The sequence below is a fragment of the Eschrichtius robustus genome, chromosome 19, assembly GCF_028021215.1.
Source record: "Eschrichtius robustus isolate mEscRob2 chromosome 19, mEscRob2.pri, whole genome shotgun sequence".
NCBI lineage: Eukaryota > Metazoa > Chordata > Mammalia > Artiodactyla > Eschrichtiidae > Eschrichtius > Eschrichtius robustus.
Window position 1 is genome coordinate 59,668,851 of NC_090842.1, and position 14,692 is coordinate 59,683,542.

General features: G+C 54.0%; 1 protein-coding gene across 1 annotated transcript; it reads left to right on the top strand.

The window, feature by feature from the left end:
• The first annotated feature begins 526 nt into the window (after nucleotides 1-526).
• CBLC (Cbl proto-oncogene C) lies at nucleotides 527-14,043 on the top strand. Its single transcript, XM_068528376.1, has 12 exons — nucleotides 527-876; nucleotides 3,441-3,587; nucleotides 3,812-3,968; nucleotides 4,246-4,367; nucleotides 5,483-5,620; nucleotides 8,194-8,281; nucleotides 8,988-9,119; nucleotides 10,388-10,534; nucleotides 10,859-10,939; nucleotides 13,596-13,711; nucleotides 13,833-13,898; nucleotides 14,004-14,043. Exons 1-11 carry the CDS (start codon nucleotides 527-529, stop codon nucleotides 13,840-13,842), a joined length of 1,488 nt encoding a protein of 495 aa, XP_068384477.1. The 3' UTR covers nucleotides 13,843-13,898; nucleotides 14,004-14,043.
• The last annotated feature ends 649 nt before the right edge of the window (nucleotides 14,044-14,692 follow it).

Here is a 14,692-nt window from a genome sequence, read left to right on the forward strand (position 1 = left end):
ACATTTCCTCCTAGAAAGTTCAGCTCTCTGACCTTTAATCCCATGCCACGACCCATGACCCAAACTTTGAGCCACGACCCAGGAAAGCCACGTTCCAACCCCATCCCCTTCAGGGTCTGGGTTAGCTAAACTCCCAGCCCCACTCTCGCCCCCAACAAAAGTCCTAGGTTTCCCCCAACCCCTCCTCCACTGCTATCTTGGGACCCAGTCCTCAGCCCTTCCCAGAAGGGGCCCAGGCACCTTACCTGCGATTCCCACCCATTCAGGAAGTCCTATCGCCACCCACCAAAGCCACCCCATCCGGCTTTTCTTTGGGGATCAGACGTTTGAACCCCATCTCTAAGGAACCCAGTTGCCAGAGTCCCCAGCCCCCGCCCCCTTTGGACACACAGGTACCGGCAGTCCCCTCCCGGGTTCTCCAGGGCCCGCCCTCACCTGGTCAGCCCCGTCCCGCCCCCACCTCGGGCTGGGCGGGGCCGCGCCTCTCCCGGCCGCTCGCTCACCTCCTCCGGCATCGGAGGGACCCATGGCTGCGGCGGCCCTGCGGGGACGGCAGTGGAGAGAATCCAACGCGTTCGGTCGGGCGGTGAGGCTGCTGCAGCGCCTGGAAGAGCAATGCGAGGACCTCCGGCTCGCCTCGAGTCCCCCCTCGCTGCGGGACCTGCTGCCCCGCACCGCGCAGCTGCTGCGCGAGGTGGCGCACGCCCGGCGGGCGGGCGGCGGAGGCGGCCCCGAGGGTCCCGGTGGTGCGGAGGACTTTCTCGTGGTCTATCTCGCTAACCTGGAGGCCAAGACCAGGCAGGTGGCGGCACTGCTGCCACCCCGGGGCCGGAAGACTGCCAACGACGAGCTCTTCCGGGAGGGCTCCAGACTCAGGTGAGCCCTAGCGCCAGGACAAAGGTGAGCTCGCGAGTGGGTCCAAGGTCATGCCCCCAGCTCCCTCCTCCCTCGGACCCAGGGGTCCCGGTCCCAAGCCCTTCTCCCTGAAGGAACATGGAAAACTGGGCCACCTAGGGTTTTCCTTCCTTGGGCACCTGGGCACTGAGCTCCCCATTCCCCCCTCTTTCTTGGTTAAGAAGCAGGCTGCTCTCGCAGAGGATTTAGACACACAGCCTGGAATGTGGAGACCCCAGGGAGCTTCCTGCATGAGGGTCGCTAGACAAAGTGCTCTTTAAGCCGCCATCACCGCCCCCGCCTGGGGGACTCCCGGAGCCTATTCAGTTCCTGAGGAAGAGCTAGCTCGGGCCCTGGCGCTTGTCTGCAGGTTGCCGGCTCCGGTTCTGAATTCCGGGGAAAGGGCTGCTGAGTGACAGGGGCAGAGGTTTGAGGCCTAGAGCCCAGAACAAGGTTTGGAACAGCGGCTGTCAATCCCAGCAGGCCCCCAGGCCCCTTCTTTAGAGAAAATATTTTATAGTGTTTCTTTAAATGCATCCTGAAATGAAATACACAAGGTAAATAACCTACCTATTCATAATTCTTTTTAAAAAAACCACTATAATGCCCAAAATGTATTATAAGGAAGAGATAAAAGGAATGTTCTTCATAATAAAATTACCTATATTTCAAATGAAAATGCCAAGGCATAGTTACAATTATTCTGGAAGGTAGAATTGACTAGTCAGACACTTGCACTTGGAGGGAAAAATCACTCTGTTGCTGAATCAGACAGACTTCCCTGGATACATAGGACAGTGAATTTCTGTAAAATTCAGAATCAATTTTCAAAGTGCAAAAAATGCTTATGTAGGGAATACCCTGGCGGTCCAGTGGTTAAGACTCCATGCTTTCACTGCCGAGAGGCCAGGTTCAATCCCTGGTCCAAGAACTAAGATCCCACAAGCTGTGGGGCATGGCCATAAAAAATGCTTACGTGAAACTGAACTGGGTTCTAAGCTCAGATCATTATAAACGGATTTTCCACCTTCACGAATGTCTGATGGGACACTGGAAAATTGAGTGGGGTGTGGGTAAATCTAACTGGAGGGGATTGTCCCCACAATCCAGCCTCAAGTAAATTTCTAGAAGCTCCTTAGAATGGTGGTATAACTCCACTGAGAACCACTGTTCTAGATGCAGTAGGTTCTAGAAAGTAGGAAGCTTAGGGGTTCAGTGAGTATCTCAGTGGATTTTCTAGAGTTGGGGGTCCTAGCAACTCTTTGACGGAGATTCTAGACCAGGACTTTCCACTAAAATCTAATACAAGCCACATATGTAATTTTTCATTTTCTAGTAGACATATTACAAAAAGTTTTTTTAGACAGGTGAAATAAATTTTAGTAACATTTTCTTTAACTCACTATATCCAATATATCTCAACTTATGATCAATATAAGGTGAGGATTAATGAGATAGTTCACATTCTTTTTTTTTCCTTTTGCACTAAGTTTCTGAAATGTAGTGTGTATTTCACATTTAGAGTACATCTCAACTTGGACCAGTCACATGTGAATAGTGACTATATTACAGACTCTGGGAAGGGAGGGTGCTTAGAAACTGTCAAGGCTGGCCCTATAAAAGGCATCAGGGGGACTTCCCTGGTGGTCCAGTGGTTAAGAATCCACCTTCCCGTGCAGGGGACACGGGTCCGACCCCTGGTCAGGGAACTAGGATCCCACATGCCACGTTGCAACTAAGCCCGCGTGCTCTGGAGCTCGCGCGCCACAGCTAGAGAGAAGCCTGCACGCTGCAGTGAAGACCCCGCGTGCCGCAACTAAGACCCGATGCAGCCAAAAAAAAAAGAGGCATCAGGAATCCTACAGACCTGGAGGCTATTAATATAAAGAATAAGGACAGTAATAGTAATTAACATGCCCTGAGTGCCGACTGTATACCAGGTTGTGCTTGGCATTTTAGGTGCTCGTAAGACGGGTAAGAATCCTCATCGCTCCCCCTGTGAAGCAGAGGCTGTACTTATCCTGTATTTATGCCCATTTCACAGTTGAGGAAACTGAGGCTTAGCTGGGGGGAAAAGGAACTTGCCAAAAGTCACACAACTAAGTGTCAGAGCTACCCTCTACTGCTCGCCACGTCCTGAACGGCCCCTCAGGGAGGCAGCCAGCAGGAGGAAGCACAGGGGTCCACCACCCAGTGCTGGTAAAAACAACAGGGAGTCTCCGAACTCAGACCGCCCTAAATGGCCCCAGCCCTAGTGGTCCCCACGTCCAGCTAGGCAAGGCTTCAGGCAGAGGCTGGGATTTATTTGCCGGAGGATGCCTTGGATATTGGGCGGTACCTCCCTTTCCTTCACAGACGGGGACCTAAGGTTCTGAGTGGGGAGGCATCAGGACTGCAACAGGCGGTCTTGGAATCTACTTTTATCCTGCACTGACACCTTAGACAGATTCTGGGGGCCTCACCCCTGTGGGTGTTCTGGCCAGAGGGTGGAGGTGTCAGTGGGGGCCCCAAGGTCAAGTCCAGGTCCTCAGAGCCCAACCTCGCAGGCGACAGCTGGCCAAGCTGACCCTCATCTTCAGCCACATGTGCACGGAGCTGGGCGCACTCTTCCCTGGGGGCAAATACTGTGGAAACACGTACCAGCTCACCAAGGTCCTGGCCCACACTTTCTGGAGAGAGCAGTGCGGAGCCCGGTGAGTGAGCACCTACCACTGGGACCCCATCCTGCCCCTGCCCACGGACCCAGGAGTCCAGGCCCCCATCCCCTCCTCCCTCAGACCCAGGGTCCAGGCCCCCGGCCCCTCCACCCTCAGACCCAGGATCCAGGCCCCTCTTGCCTCCTTCCCAGAAGTGCTCCCATTCTAGCCTCCCAGAGGCTTCACTTGCAATCGCCTCCCCCCCACGCCCCTGCACCTAGGTGTGTGCTGCCCTGGGCTGAGTTTGAGGTGCTTTTGTGCATCTGCCACCCCATGGAGCCTGGCTCCACGGCCCTGGCCTTGCGCTCCACTATCGACCTCACCTGCAGCGGCCATGTGTCCATCTTCGAGTTTGACATCTTCACCAGGCTCTTCCAGGTCAGGCAAGGCCAATGCCTGAAGCCCAGACTCTTGGGTCCTGGGGGAGGAGGGGCAGGGGGCCTGGGCTTGTGGGTCTGAGGGAGGAGGGGGATGGGGGCCGGATTCCTGGGTTCTGGAGAAGGAAGGGTCTGGAATCTTCTGTGTCAAAGATATTCCTGAGGGAATATCTTTGGGAATGAGGGAGGTGTCTGGGTTCTTGGACTCTGGGAGGCACTAGGGGTGTGGGCCGCTTCCTCAGCAGCCCCTCCCTGACCCAAGCACTGCCCCACCTTAGCCATGGCCAACACTCCTCAAGAACTGGCAGCTCCTGGCAGTCAACCACCCAGGCTACATGGCCCTCCTCACTTACGATGAGGTCCAAGCACGTCTGCAGACCTACAGAGACAAGCCAGGCAGGTAAAAGGGCCGGGACTCAAGAGGAGAAGGCTGCCAAGGGTGCAGGGGTCTGGGTCCTAGGCTGGGGTGTCTGGATGGCCTAGACATCCTGCAGAAAGTAAGAACCGAAGGGCCGCAGTACATGGGACCCCAGAGAGTCGAGAACTCAGAAGTAGGATGCTGAGTGCCCCCTACAACCTAGGTTCTCCCGGGACCACCTAGACCTGCCCACGATCCAGCAGCTAAAGGGACGATACCTGGTTTGGCAAGGGGGCCTGAAGACCCTGCCCCAGGATAAGATTTGTTTCTGATAGGTTAGAGCCCATGCAGTACCATCTGTTAAATATTTTAAATATGACCTCCCACCTTCTGGGAAACCAGATACCTGAGTCCTTAAAGTATTTCAGGCCAGGAGTTCTGAGCTGTTGGATCCCTCTAGAGGGCTAAAAATTGAGGGACTGAGCTCCCTGGAAGTTAAGGGAATAGGATGTCAGATTCCTAAGTCTTTGCAGGGCTGAGGTGCAGGACCCCCAAGATGGTATGTATTAGCACTCTTCCAGTTGTCCTTCAAACTGGTGTAAAGGGAAAGAAAAAGAAATGAACTAATGCCCATAATTGAAAAGACCAGGTTTGGGTTTCAGGCACAGCTGGATCCAGGTGCTCAAGTGCTATTGTCAGAAATCAGTTCCTGTTCTTCCCCTGCTTTCCTCTTTGTTAGCCTCATTCTCAACCACAGTCTTTCCTCATGGCGGCAAACGGTTTCTAGAAGCCCCAGCTTTACACCCTACCAGCTTAGCAACCCCTATAGAAATGGAGTGCCTTACTCCTAATACTTCCAGCAAAAGTCCCAAGGCTGATTCCCATCACTATGGTCAGGGTCCTGAAATGGACTGGTTGGCCAAGCCAGAATCAGCTTTGTCTAAACCCCAGTGAAGGTGGAGGAGGAGCCAAGCAGGTGAACACAGCAGACATTCCCTATAATGGCAGACAGGGATCTAGTGCCTCATTGCCTAGAAGTTTATAAGGGAGCAAGGACTTAGAGACCTGGATCCCCGACAGGGTGAAGGGCCGGGAAGTTCCAGAAAGGACAGCAGTGACCACTCCCTCACCCCATCCCTTCCTACCTCCTCCTCCAGCTACATCTTCCGGCCCAGCTGCACTCACCCGGGGCAGTGGGCCATCGGATTCGTGAGCTCAGATGGCAGCATCCTGCAGACCATCCCTCTCAACAAACCTCTGTTCCAGGCACTCCTGGAAGGACAAAAGGAAGGCTTGTGAGTCACCATCCTAGCAGGGGGAGGGTGTCAACAGAATGCGCTTCGAAAGGTCATGCATATTGAGCACTGCCCGAGATCACCCCGCCTGAGGGCACAGGGTTCACAGTCGACCACATAAATTTGCAGTACTACCATGTTCCAGCAGGTGGCAGACAAGGGTCCAGAGGAAAGGGCACCTTTTCTAGTTCCCACTAAGCTGCCCTGTTGGGCTAGTAGCAGCTCTCGGAGGAGTGTGTGGGAGTTGGGCACAACCCCGGTGGTCCCCTTCCTTGGATTTGCACTCAAGGGCTTTTGCTTCTAGATATCCATATCCTATTCTAGAATTTAGACTGTTAGAGCAGAAGGAGAACTGGGCAAAAAGCTAGACTGGGGTTTTCAATCTGTAATCTTGGCTGCCCCAGGGCCCCTCTTTCGGAATCTGCCTTGGGTAGGACGGGAGGGGAAAAAATGGTAGGTGAGGTTCCCAAGTCTCACCCTGGACATTTAACCAGAGCCTCCTTAGCTAGCGGTCATATCTATATGATACACTATGAGATAGATGATGGATAGATACATGGATGACGATAGACAGATAGATAGGTAGATAGAGAGAGAGAGAGAATGGATGGATACATAGATTAGATAGGTAGCTAGGTAGCTAGGTAGATGGATGGATGGACGGACGGACAGACAGACAGACAGACAGATATGCAGTTGATTCTCATTATTTCTCATTATTTGTGGTAGTTCCGTTCTACAAAATCACAGCCAACACTGAATTAGTGAATCCTGAGCCATTGCTCCTAGGGGAAATACAGCTGTAGGGTCCTGCAAGATTCTGGTCACATTTTTTTGTCAACCAGTCACTACATAATAACCTTTATGTGTATTTCTGTTTAAAGACACCTAGTTTAATACATTGATATATCATCGATACGTTCACATTGAACTCACGGCCTGCAGCACAGTAACTGACACCTGAACAAAGCTCATCTCCGACACGTACTTTCTCCGTAAGGTACATCACGGCCTTCCTGTGCTTAGGACATGAGACAGCACTTCAGCACTCTACTTGGAGGGCATTTAAGCCAGCCAAGTCACCGAGAAAAAGCATTAAAATGCGGAAAATGGGGCACCAAATAGACTGTAAAAAGGACACATTTACAGTATGAGAACTGAAAGGAAAAGGCCAAATGCTGCCTTGTTCATCCTCAGCTGGGAGCGGGCCTGGCCATGAATGACTGTGAAAGTGCCACAGGGAGTACTGATTTTGAGTTTCCAAATACATTTTAGCAAGTAGGCAAGTCTGCAAATTGCAGAGTCTGCAAGTAATGAAAATCTATTGTGTGTGTGTGTGTGTACATATATATATGTATCTCTATCTGATAACTGAGGACACTGTGGCACAGAGAGACAGAGACACTTGTCCAGGTCACACAGCTCCTGAGCTAATGAACTGGGATTTGAAGCCAGGCAGCCAGGCTCAGAATTCAGGCCTGACGAATAAAGTACTGAGTTCCAGGTCAGATTGCAGTGGAGGATTCCCAGAGTTAAAATAAGTGTGAATACCATCCGTCTGGTTTAACCCCCCTGCCCTATGTATACACACACACACACACACACACACACACACACACAATTTTAGAGATGGGAAAATCAAGAGCGGGGGGAGGGGACCCCAAGCTCTAGCAGTTCCCTTCTCACCGGGTACTTATGTGTGGGGGCAAGTCCTGCTTGTTTTCTGAGCACTGTCTTACTTAATCCTCACCACCCATCTTTGCCTTAGGCACAATTATGTCCATTTTACAGAAGAGAAAACTGAGGCCAGAGAGGTAGAGTTGCCCAGCTCAGGGCACACAGTGTGTTTGTGGGAAGCCGCACCAGGGCCCAGGCCGGGGTGCCTGCACTGCTCTCCCTGGCTGGCCAGGCAGAGCCACCGGCCTTGGGGGACCTGTGGCCCCGAGTTGATCTGGGGGTGCAGTTATGACCTGGACGGGAGACCCAGGGTGTGCAGAACCTTCCTGTGGGCTGACCTGGAGCCAGGCTCTCAGACCTGGCCCACAACCCTGGTTCTGCATCCCTCCAGGCCTCACCTTGTGGCCTCGGGCATCGCCTGTCCCACGCTGAGCCCCGGTCACCCTCTGTGAAGTGAGAATAGTGTAGACGGACTAGGGGCGGGGGTCCTTCCAGCCCTGTGAGCCTAAGACTCTAGGATCTGGTCACTCCCGCAATCTGTGACTAAGATGCTATTACGCTGGGGCCTGAAGACTCTGGGATGGGTAAAGTTCTGAGAGGTCTGGGCCTGAGGTTTGATGTTTCCTGTTTCTCATGCATCTGGTGCTTCCAGAGCTGGAGTCACTTAGTCTGTCCTTCTATGGGGCTCTGAGGGGACACAGCCCTTCCTGAGGAGTCTGAGGGGACACAGCCCTACCCTGGGGGCCTGAGAGGACACAGCTTGCCCTAGAAAATCCCAGTTTCAGGAGAAGGGAGGGAAAACATCCCCAGGCCAGCTATGTATTTGGGGCAGATGCTCCAGGGCGGGGTGAGGGGTGCCGGAGGGCCCCTCGGTACCCCCTCTTCCCTTCCCCCAGCTACCTCTACCCAGATGGGAAGAACCACAACCCGGACCTGACCGAACTCTGCCGGATGGAACCCCATCAGCGCATACACGTGTCGGAGGTGAGGCCCAAGCCCGGCCTCCCTCCCCGGCTCACCGCCCACCGCCCGCATCCACTGCACCATGGCTCAGGGGTCCTCTCCCATGAGTCAGGCCCTGGACTCCCAGAGGGCTTGGGGTTTTGCGCTGGCTTGGTGGCCACGTGAGCTGGGGTAAATCACTTGGCCTCTCTGAGCCTGTCTGTTCCTCCTCTGGAAAATACAGCTCCGCCTGCCTCTTACCCAGGGGTTTTCATGGGAATAAAACCAGGAAATGATACCGCTGAGCTCATCAGAGCAGCTAATGCACTTTGCGCACTCACTAGAGGCAGATAGATTGATAGAGGCAGCCCCTGTGTCAGCTTTTAGTCTTCCAGCCATCCCATGGGTGAGAGACATGACAAACAAAATTTTGAGTATAAGTATATCCCGTGCAATATTCGGGACACACTTAGACCTCAAAATGTATTCATTGTTTATCTGAAAATCAGATTTAACAGGGCATCCGGTATGTTTATCGGCTGAATCTGGCAACCCTGAGTGTAGACCACCCCCAGAGAACAAGTCCCATAACAAAAGCGCGTGTAGGAGGCATTGGGACACACGGCCTTGAACTTAGGGGAGGCTTCAGGGCTGGTGCAGAGGTTTGGGACTTATTTCCTGTGGCCCGACTTGCATCTCCATGGCTGATATCACCACTCCTCCTCGTCATCCCCATCTCGCCTGCCAGGAGCAGCTGCAGCTGTACTGGGCCATGGACTCCACGTTTGAGCTTTGCAAGATCTGTGCCGAGAGCAACAAGGACGTGAAGGTGGAGCCGTGCGGTCACCTGCTCTGTAGCCGCTGCCTGGCTACCTGGCAGGTGGGTCCGACCCTGCCCTGCCTTCCCGCCCGGTCCCCCCCCCCCCATCCCTACAGTAAAAGCCCCTAGAGGATCGCCCACATGCCTCGTCGATCACATGGGGAAACTGAGGCCCAGGGAGAGCAGAAACTTGCTCCATTTATGCCTCTGTCTCTCTCACTCTGCATCTGTCACCTCTGCTTCTCCTTCTCCAGCTACATTATTAGTGGAAGATGCTGCATTGGCCCTGGTGTGGGAGGGGCGTGTCTGTGGGACTGGCCACAGTAAATACGGCCAGGCGTTCCTAGCTCGTAGCATTCCCTCGCTGGGTGATCTGGGGCCAGTGGCTTTACCTCTCTGAGCCTTAGCTGCCTTCTCAGGGGAATGGGGCTGATGGTAGTGACCTTCCAAGGGAGGATCCAGGCCTCTGGGTAAAGGGATCCCCTATGGAGTATGGGTGCCTGATACTAAGTTTTCCATTGTGATGTAAGTGTTAGACCTTAAGCTTTTGATTGCGGAGCTTATCATAACAAAGACATCCACCTCCCGGACACAGCAAGTAGCAAAACAACTAGATAAGGAACTAGCCACCCCGACCCTTGAAGTTTCCCTTTAGAAAGCGCTAAGTAACTGAGCATTGGAGTGGTCCTGCTTCTCTCTTCCCGTACCCTGATTCTTGCTCTTCTGCTTTAAATTTGCCAACAAATAATGAACCCCAGAAACCCTAGGCACCCCATTCGGCCCCTAATAAAAGCAGAGCTCCAGGTCCGCCTCCCTCCCTGCCTCTCTCCCTTCCCTCTACCTGCAACCTCCCGTACCCTCCAGGACCTGTGAGTAATAAATCTTGTTCTTCAAAGTTCCCTGATGGTTGATGCTGAGATGCGCCCTGCAGTCATAATAAGAACCAAAGGGCTGGCCCAGCCGTAACGTTGGCCCCAGTGGTGGTGGCAGGGGGGTGTCTGTGGGGCTCCCCGCAGTGAATACATACGGCCCCGCGGAGTGTCTCAGGCATTCCTAGCACATAGCATCAGTACTGTGGGGCTGAGACCTGCACAGCACCCTGGCTCTCCCGGGCTCCTCCTGACCTCGGGCTCTGGTCCAGCCCCTCCTTTGTGCCCTGCATGTCTCTCTCCATCTTTCTCTCTTCATAATTCCTCCTCTCTCTCTCCATTTCCCTCCCTCTGTCTGTCCTCCCCACATCACTCTGTTGGGGATAAAGGCCCCTGTAGTCCCAGGGGACCTGCTGGGGAACAGGGAGACCCTGATCCTTTCCCTCCCCACTCCCCCAGCACTCAGACAGCCAGACCTGTCCCTTCTGCCGCTGCAAGATCAAGGGCCAAGAGGCTGTGAGTATCCATCAGTTCCAAGCCAGCGCCCCTGCTGAGGACTCAGAGAACAGCAATGACAAGGAAGACGAGGAAGAGGAACTGGAGCGGGTAAGTAGGGCCAGGCAGGAGCTGGAACTGGCATCCCTAGGGTCTGAGGGAGGAGGGGCTAGAGGCCTAGACTCTGGGTCTGAGGGAGGAGGGGGCTGGTGACAGGATTCTGGGGTCCCAGGGGCATAGACTTTTGCATCCCTTAGGGTCTGGGGCTATGGCTTTCTCTAGTTTAACCCTCTTGAGGGTAGACCTTTGTCTCATTCTCCATTCTACCTCCAAAGCCTAGAAAGTGCCTGAATGCTGGGCCTCCAGGCAGGGGGACATGTAGGTGAGAAGAAAATGGTAGCTCATAACCCCCTCCCCACCCTCTGTCTCCCTTAGGCGACCCCCTCTACTCCTCCTCTGCCGCCTCGGCTGCATCTGCCCCCAAAGAGTCCGAGAAGCAAATGCCAGCTGAAGGTGGTGAGTCAGGCACTGGTCTGAGGTGGGCAGCTTGGGTCCCATTCATCCCTGGGGTCCCCAGTCTGACCAGGTGCTCAGGGGTACAGGCCAGGCACTTGTTCTTTGCACGCATTTACGAGGTGCCATCTGGCATCCACACCTCTATGGCTTCTTCTCTCCCTTACTCATCCCCCCCTCATTGGCTTTCTGGCTCTCCTTCCAGCATCCCAGGTGTGCCCTACCCCAGGGTCTTTGCACGAGCTGTTCTCTCTGCCTATATCTCTTTTCCGCAGGCTCACTTTCTCATCTCATCCTCTCAGGGAGGCCTTCACTGACCACCCTATTGAAAACAGTGCCCCTGTCCCTCCAAGCCCCTGCCCAGCTGCATTCTCTCAGTCCTTTGCACTGGCTGGCAGAGTGTATGGTCTATTGTTTTCTGTCACCGTTAGCAGGTTGTCACCTTCCTGAAGGTTAGGACTTTGCCTTATTCTCTGTTATATGAATCGTGCCTGACACATAGTAGGTGCTCAATAAATAGGCGTTGAATGAATCAATGGAATGAGTCTTCCCAACAACCCTATGAAGTCAAAAATGTTCCACTCCTCATTTTCCAGAAGATAAAAGCTCAGAGAGGTGACTGCACCTGCCCAAACACACAGCCTGAAAGAGGAGAAACCTTAAAAACCCCCAAAATCATCTGCTTATTTTCTAAGTGAGCCCTGGCCTTGCTTTTTTTCTTCCCCCCACCCCCCTGGCTTCCAAGCCCCTGGCTTCCTGGGGTGCAGGGAACGGGGAGGTAGGGGGAGGTCTCTGTTAGCATCTCAGGCTGAGTACACATCAGATCCAATCAATTCTGGGCAGTCTTCAAACAAACAGCTCAGGAAGTCTGGGAACATTATTCGACCACAGCAAACAAGAGAGCCAGCTGGGAGGAGGGGCAGGGGCGGTGACACCAGCCAGGGAAGCTAAAAACAGATCCCGACCTGCAGCCAAAAACAAATGGAAACATTCAGAGGCACTCAGCCTCTGAGGACAATGAAGGGGGACAGAGGATGACAGGCACCTCTGGCCAGATGGTCACACCTATGCCGAGGCTGTGCCCTCTGCCTGGCAGGCCTTTTCCTCTTTTTCCCAAACCCTGCCTGATTCAAATTCCAGTCAACTCCTGTTCCTTCATTGTTCAAAACATGCTGCAGAAGAGAGCCTCGGGTGTGCTACTTCCCAGCAAGGTGACTGTCATAATGAGAATAGCTAACGTGCGTGTGTAACTCCTGCTATACGCCTGGTGCTGCTTTTTAACGCAGTTATTTAGTTGCCATGACAACCTGATAAGGTAGATGCTATTATGATCCCTCTTATACAGAGGGGTACACTGAGGCTCCAAGATCTGAAGGTCACCCAGCTCAAAGGCGAGAGAGTCAGGACTGGAACCCAGGTCCCTGGCTCCAGACTCCAGAGTTCATCCTTGATTTCCTTGTCTGTGAAATGGGCATGATGCCAGTCCCTGCCATGAGGGGATTCATCCATTCATCACTGGATGAATCCCCCGGCTAGACATGCTTCCTCACAATGCTGTTCTCCAGCAGAGAAATCCCCCTCTAGGGGTTGACACCGTCATTCAAAGGGACCCAGGCACCTCGCTGTGGCCACGGGGGACCTCTCCCATCCTCAGTGTCTCCATGTGGAGAATAGGGACAAGCGTGGCACGGGCCCCAGGGGTTGTGATAAAGTCAGCAAGATTGGGCATTTGTAACCTGAATCAGATCCCCTCCCTCACCTCTTAGAAGCCCCCAAGACCCCAGGACTCCAAGAATTAAAGCCAACATCCTCTCCATCAGCCCATAAGGCCTGGGGATCTGACCCCCTCCCCACCTCTCTGACCTCCTACCACCCCTTCAACTCCTTTCCAGCAACAGTGGACCCCCTGCTGTTCTGCTAACAAGCCAGCAAGCCCACCACCCACTGCAGCGCTTCTGCCCACATCCTTCTTGCACTGAGGCTTCTGTTCAATTTTCCCCTCCTCCAAGAGGCCTTCCCCAGCCACCCTCATGTCTGATCACCCCCCACTCTCCCCCTCCACTATTTCAGTTCTCGGAAGGACACCTAACACTCTGGGATATTTCCTTGTTCGTGCACAGATGACTCATGTTAAGCCTCTTGCTTAGTAGACTGTTGGCTCCATGAGGACAGAGATTTTTGTCTATCTGGTTCCTGACTGTCTCTTCAGAGCCCAGAACAGTGCCGGACACACTGTAGCTGCTCAGGAAATTTGTGGGAGGAATGAATGAATGAATGAATGAATGAATGAATGGGTAGATGGATGGATGGATGGATGCATGGATGGATGGATGGATGGACAGACGGACAGATGGATGGATGGGGGGATAGAAGTGGGAATGAATGGGTGGATGGATGGGTAGATGGATGGATGGATGGTCGAATGGTTGGTCGGATGGGTGGACAAATGGGTGGATGGATGGATGGATGAATGGATGGATGGACAAACAAACGTTTTTTCTAAGTAAGCCAGAGGTGTTAGGGGGAAAAAAACAGCATGGACTAGGGGCAAGACCCCGCCATACTGCCCACCCCCCATCGCCGCCATCACTGGGTTATCCCTGTCTGGGCCTGACAGCTGCAGCTCATCTTCGAAAATTCTTAATCTCCTCCCCTCCAGGCGCCTCTGGCGCTCCCCAGACTTCGAGCCCCTCTAACCTTCCCAAGATTTTGGACTGAGGCCTCAGCCTCATTGGAAATGACCTCCAGCCCCCAGGCCAGGGAGGGCGCCAGAGGGTAAGTGGAGAGGGCAGCTGGGGTCCAGGACTCCTCGGTCTGAGGGAGGAGGAGGTGGGGGAGGAAGGGAAACACTGGTCCTAGGAAATTGACATCCCCCCTTAAATTCTCCCTATCGCAGAAACTCCTAAAGGGAAAGTCTCCCCTCCACCTGCCCCTGAGGGACCCGCGAAGGCCTGGATGCCAGGTGAGGGCCCCGCACCGTCCAGGTTCCCTCCCTCAGCCTGGCCCTGCCTGCCCCACCCCACCTGGATGTGATACTATCTAAACCACCTCTCTTTCCACCTCACAGGGCACCAAGATGTGCTGCGAAAGGGAGCCCCAGGGGCTGGAAGGGGTTTGGGAAGCGGAAATAAACTGCCAAGCCGGGTCTGTCCTCTGGTTTGTGGAGAAGGAGTGTAGTGGCCACCAGGGGGCAGCTTGGGGTCGGGAACGGCGGTCCCCGGAGGCCTGGTCCCCACCTGCTTAACCCTAGTGTCTGGGGTTCCGAGAGCTGAGAGTGGGAGACCCAGCTCCTCCGGATCCAGGAGTCTAGACTCCCAGACCCCTCCCCTCTCAGACCCAGGAGTCCCGCCCTCAGGACTTAGGAGTCCAGAGTCCAAGTTCTCAGAGAATCAGGCGTTCAACTCCCTTTCCCCAGCATGGAAAAAAAAAAAATTCCTGGACCCAAACCCAGATCTCCAAGGCAAAAAGACCCCACATTTCCCTGAGAGTTATTTATACACCCAGTCTTCCCACAATCCATTCTCATCCCTCTCTCTTTCCTCCGTGCCTCTTGGGAAACTTCTTCCAGAGGAGCAGTAGAAGTGTCTCCCGAAGGGACCCAAGCCTCCCTCTGCCTAAGTTTAAACCAACTGGCATCCCCTGAGCCCCTGCCCTGTGCCCAGTCCCAGGCCGCGCAATGCTGGGCACGTGGCAGTAATCACTGCCCTCCTGGGGCTCACAGTCCGGTGGGGGAGACAGAACTGTCCCCAGACCGTG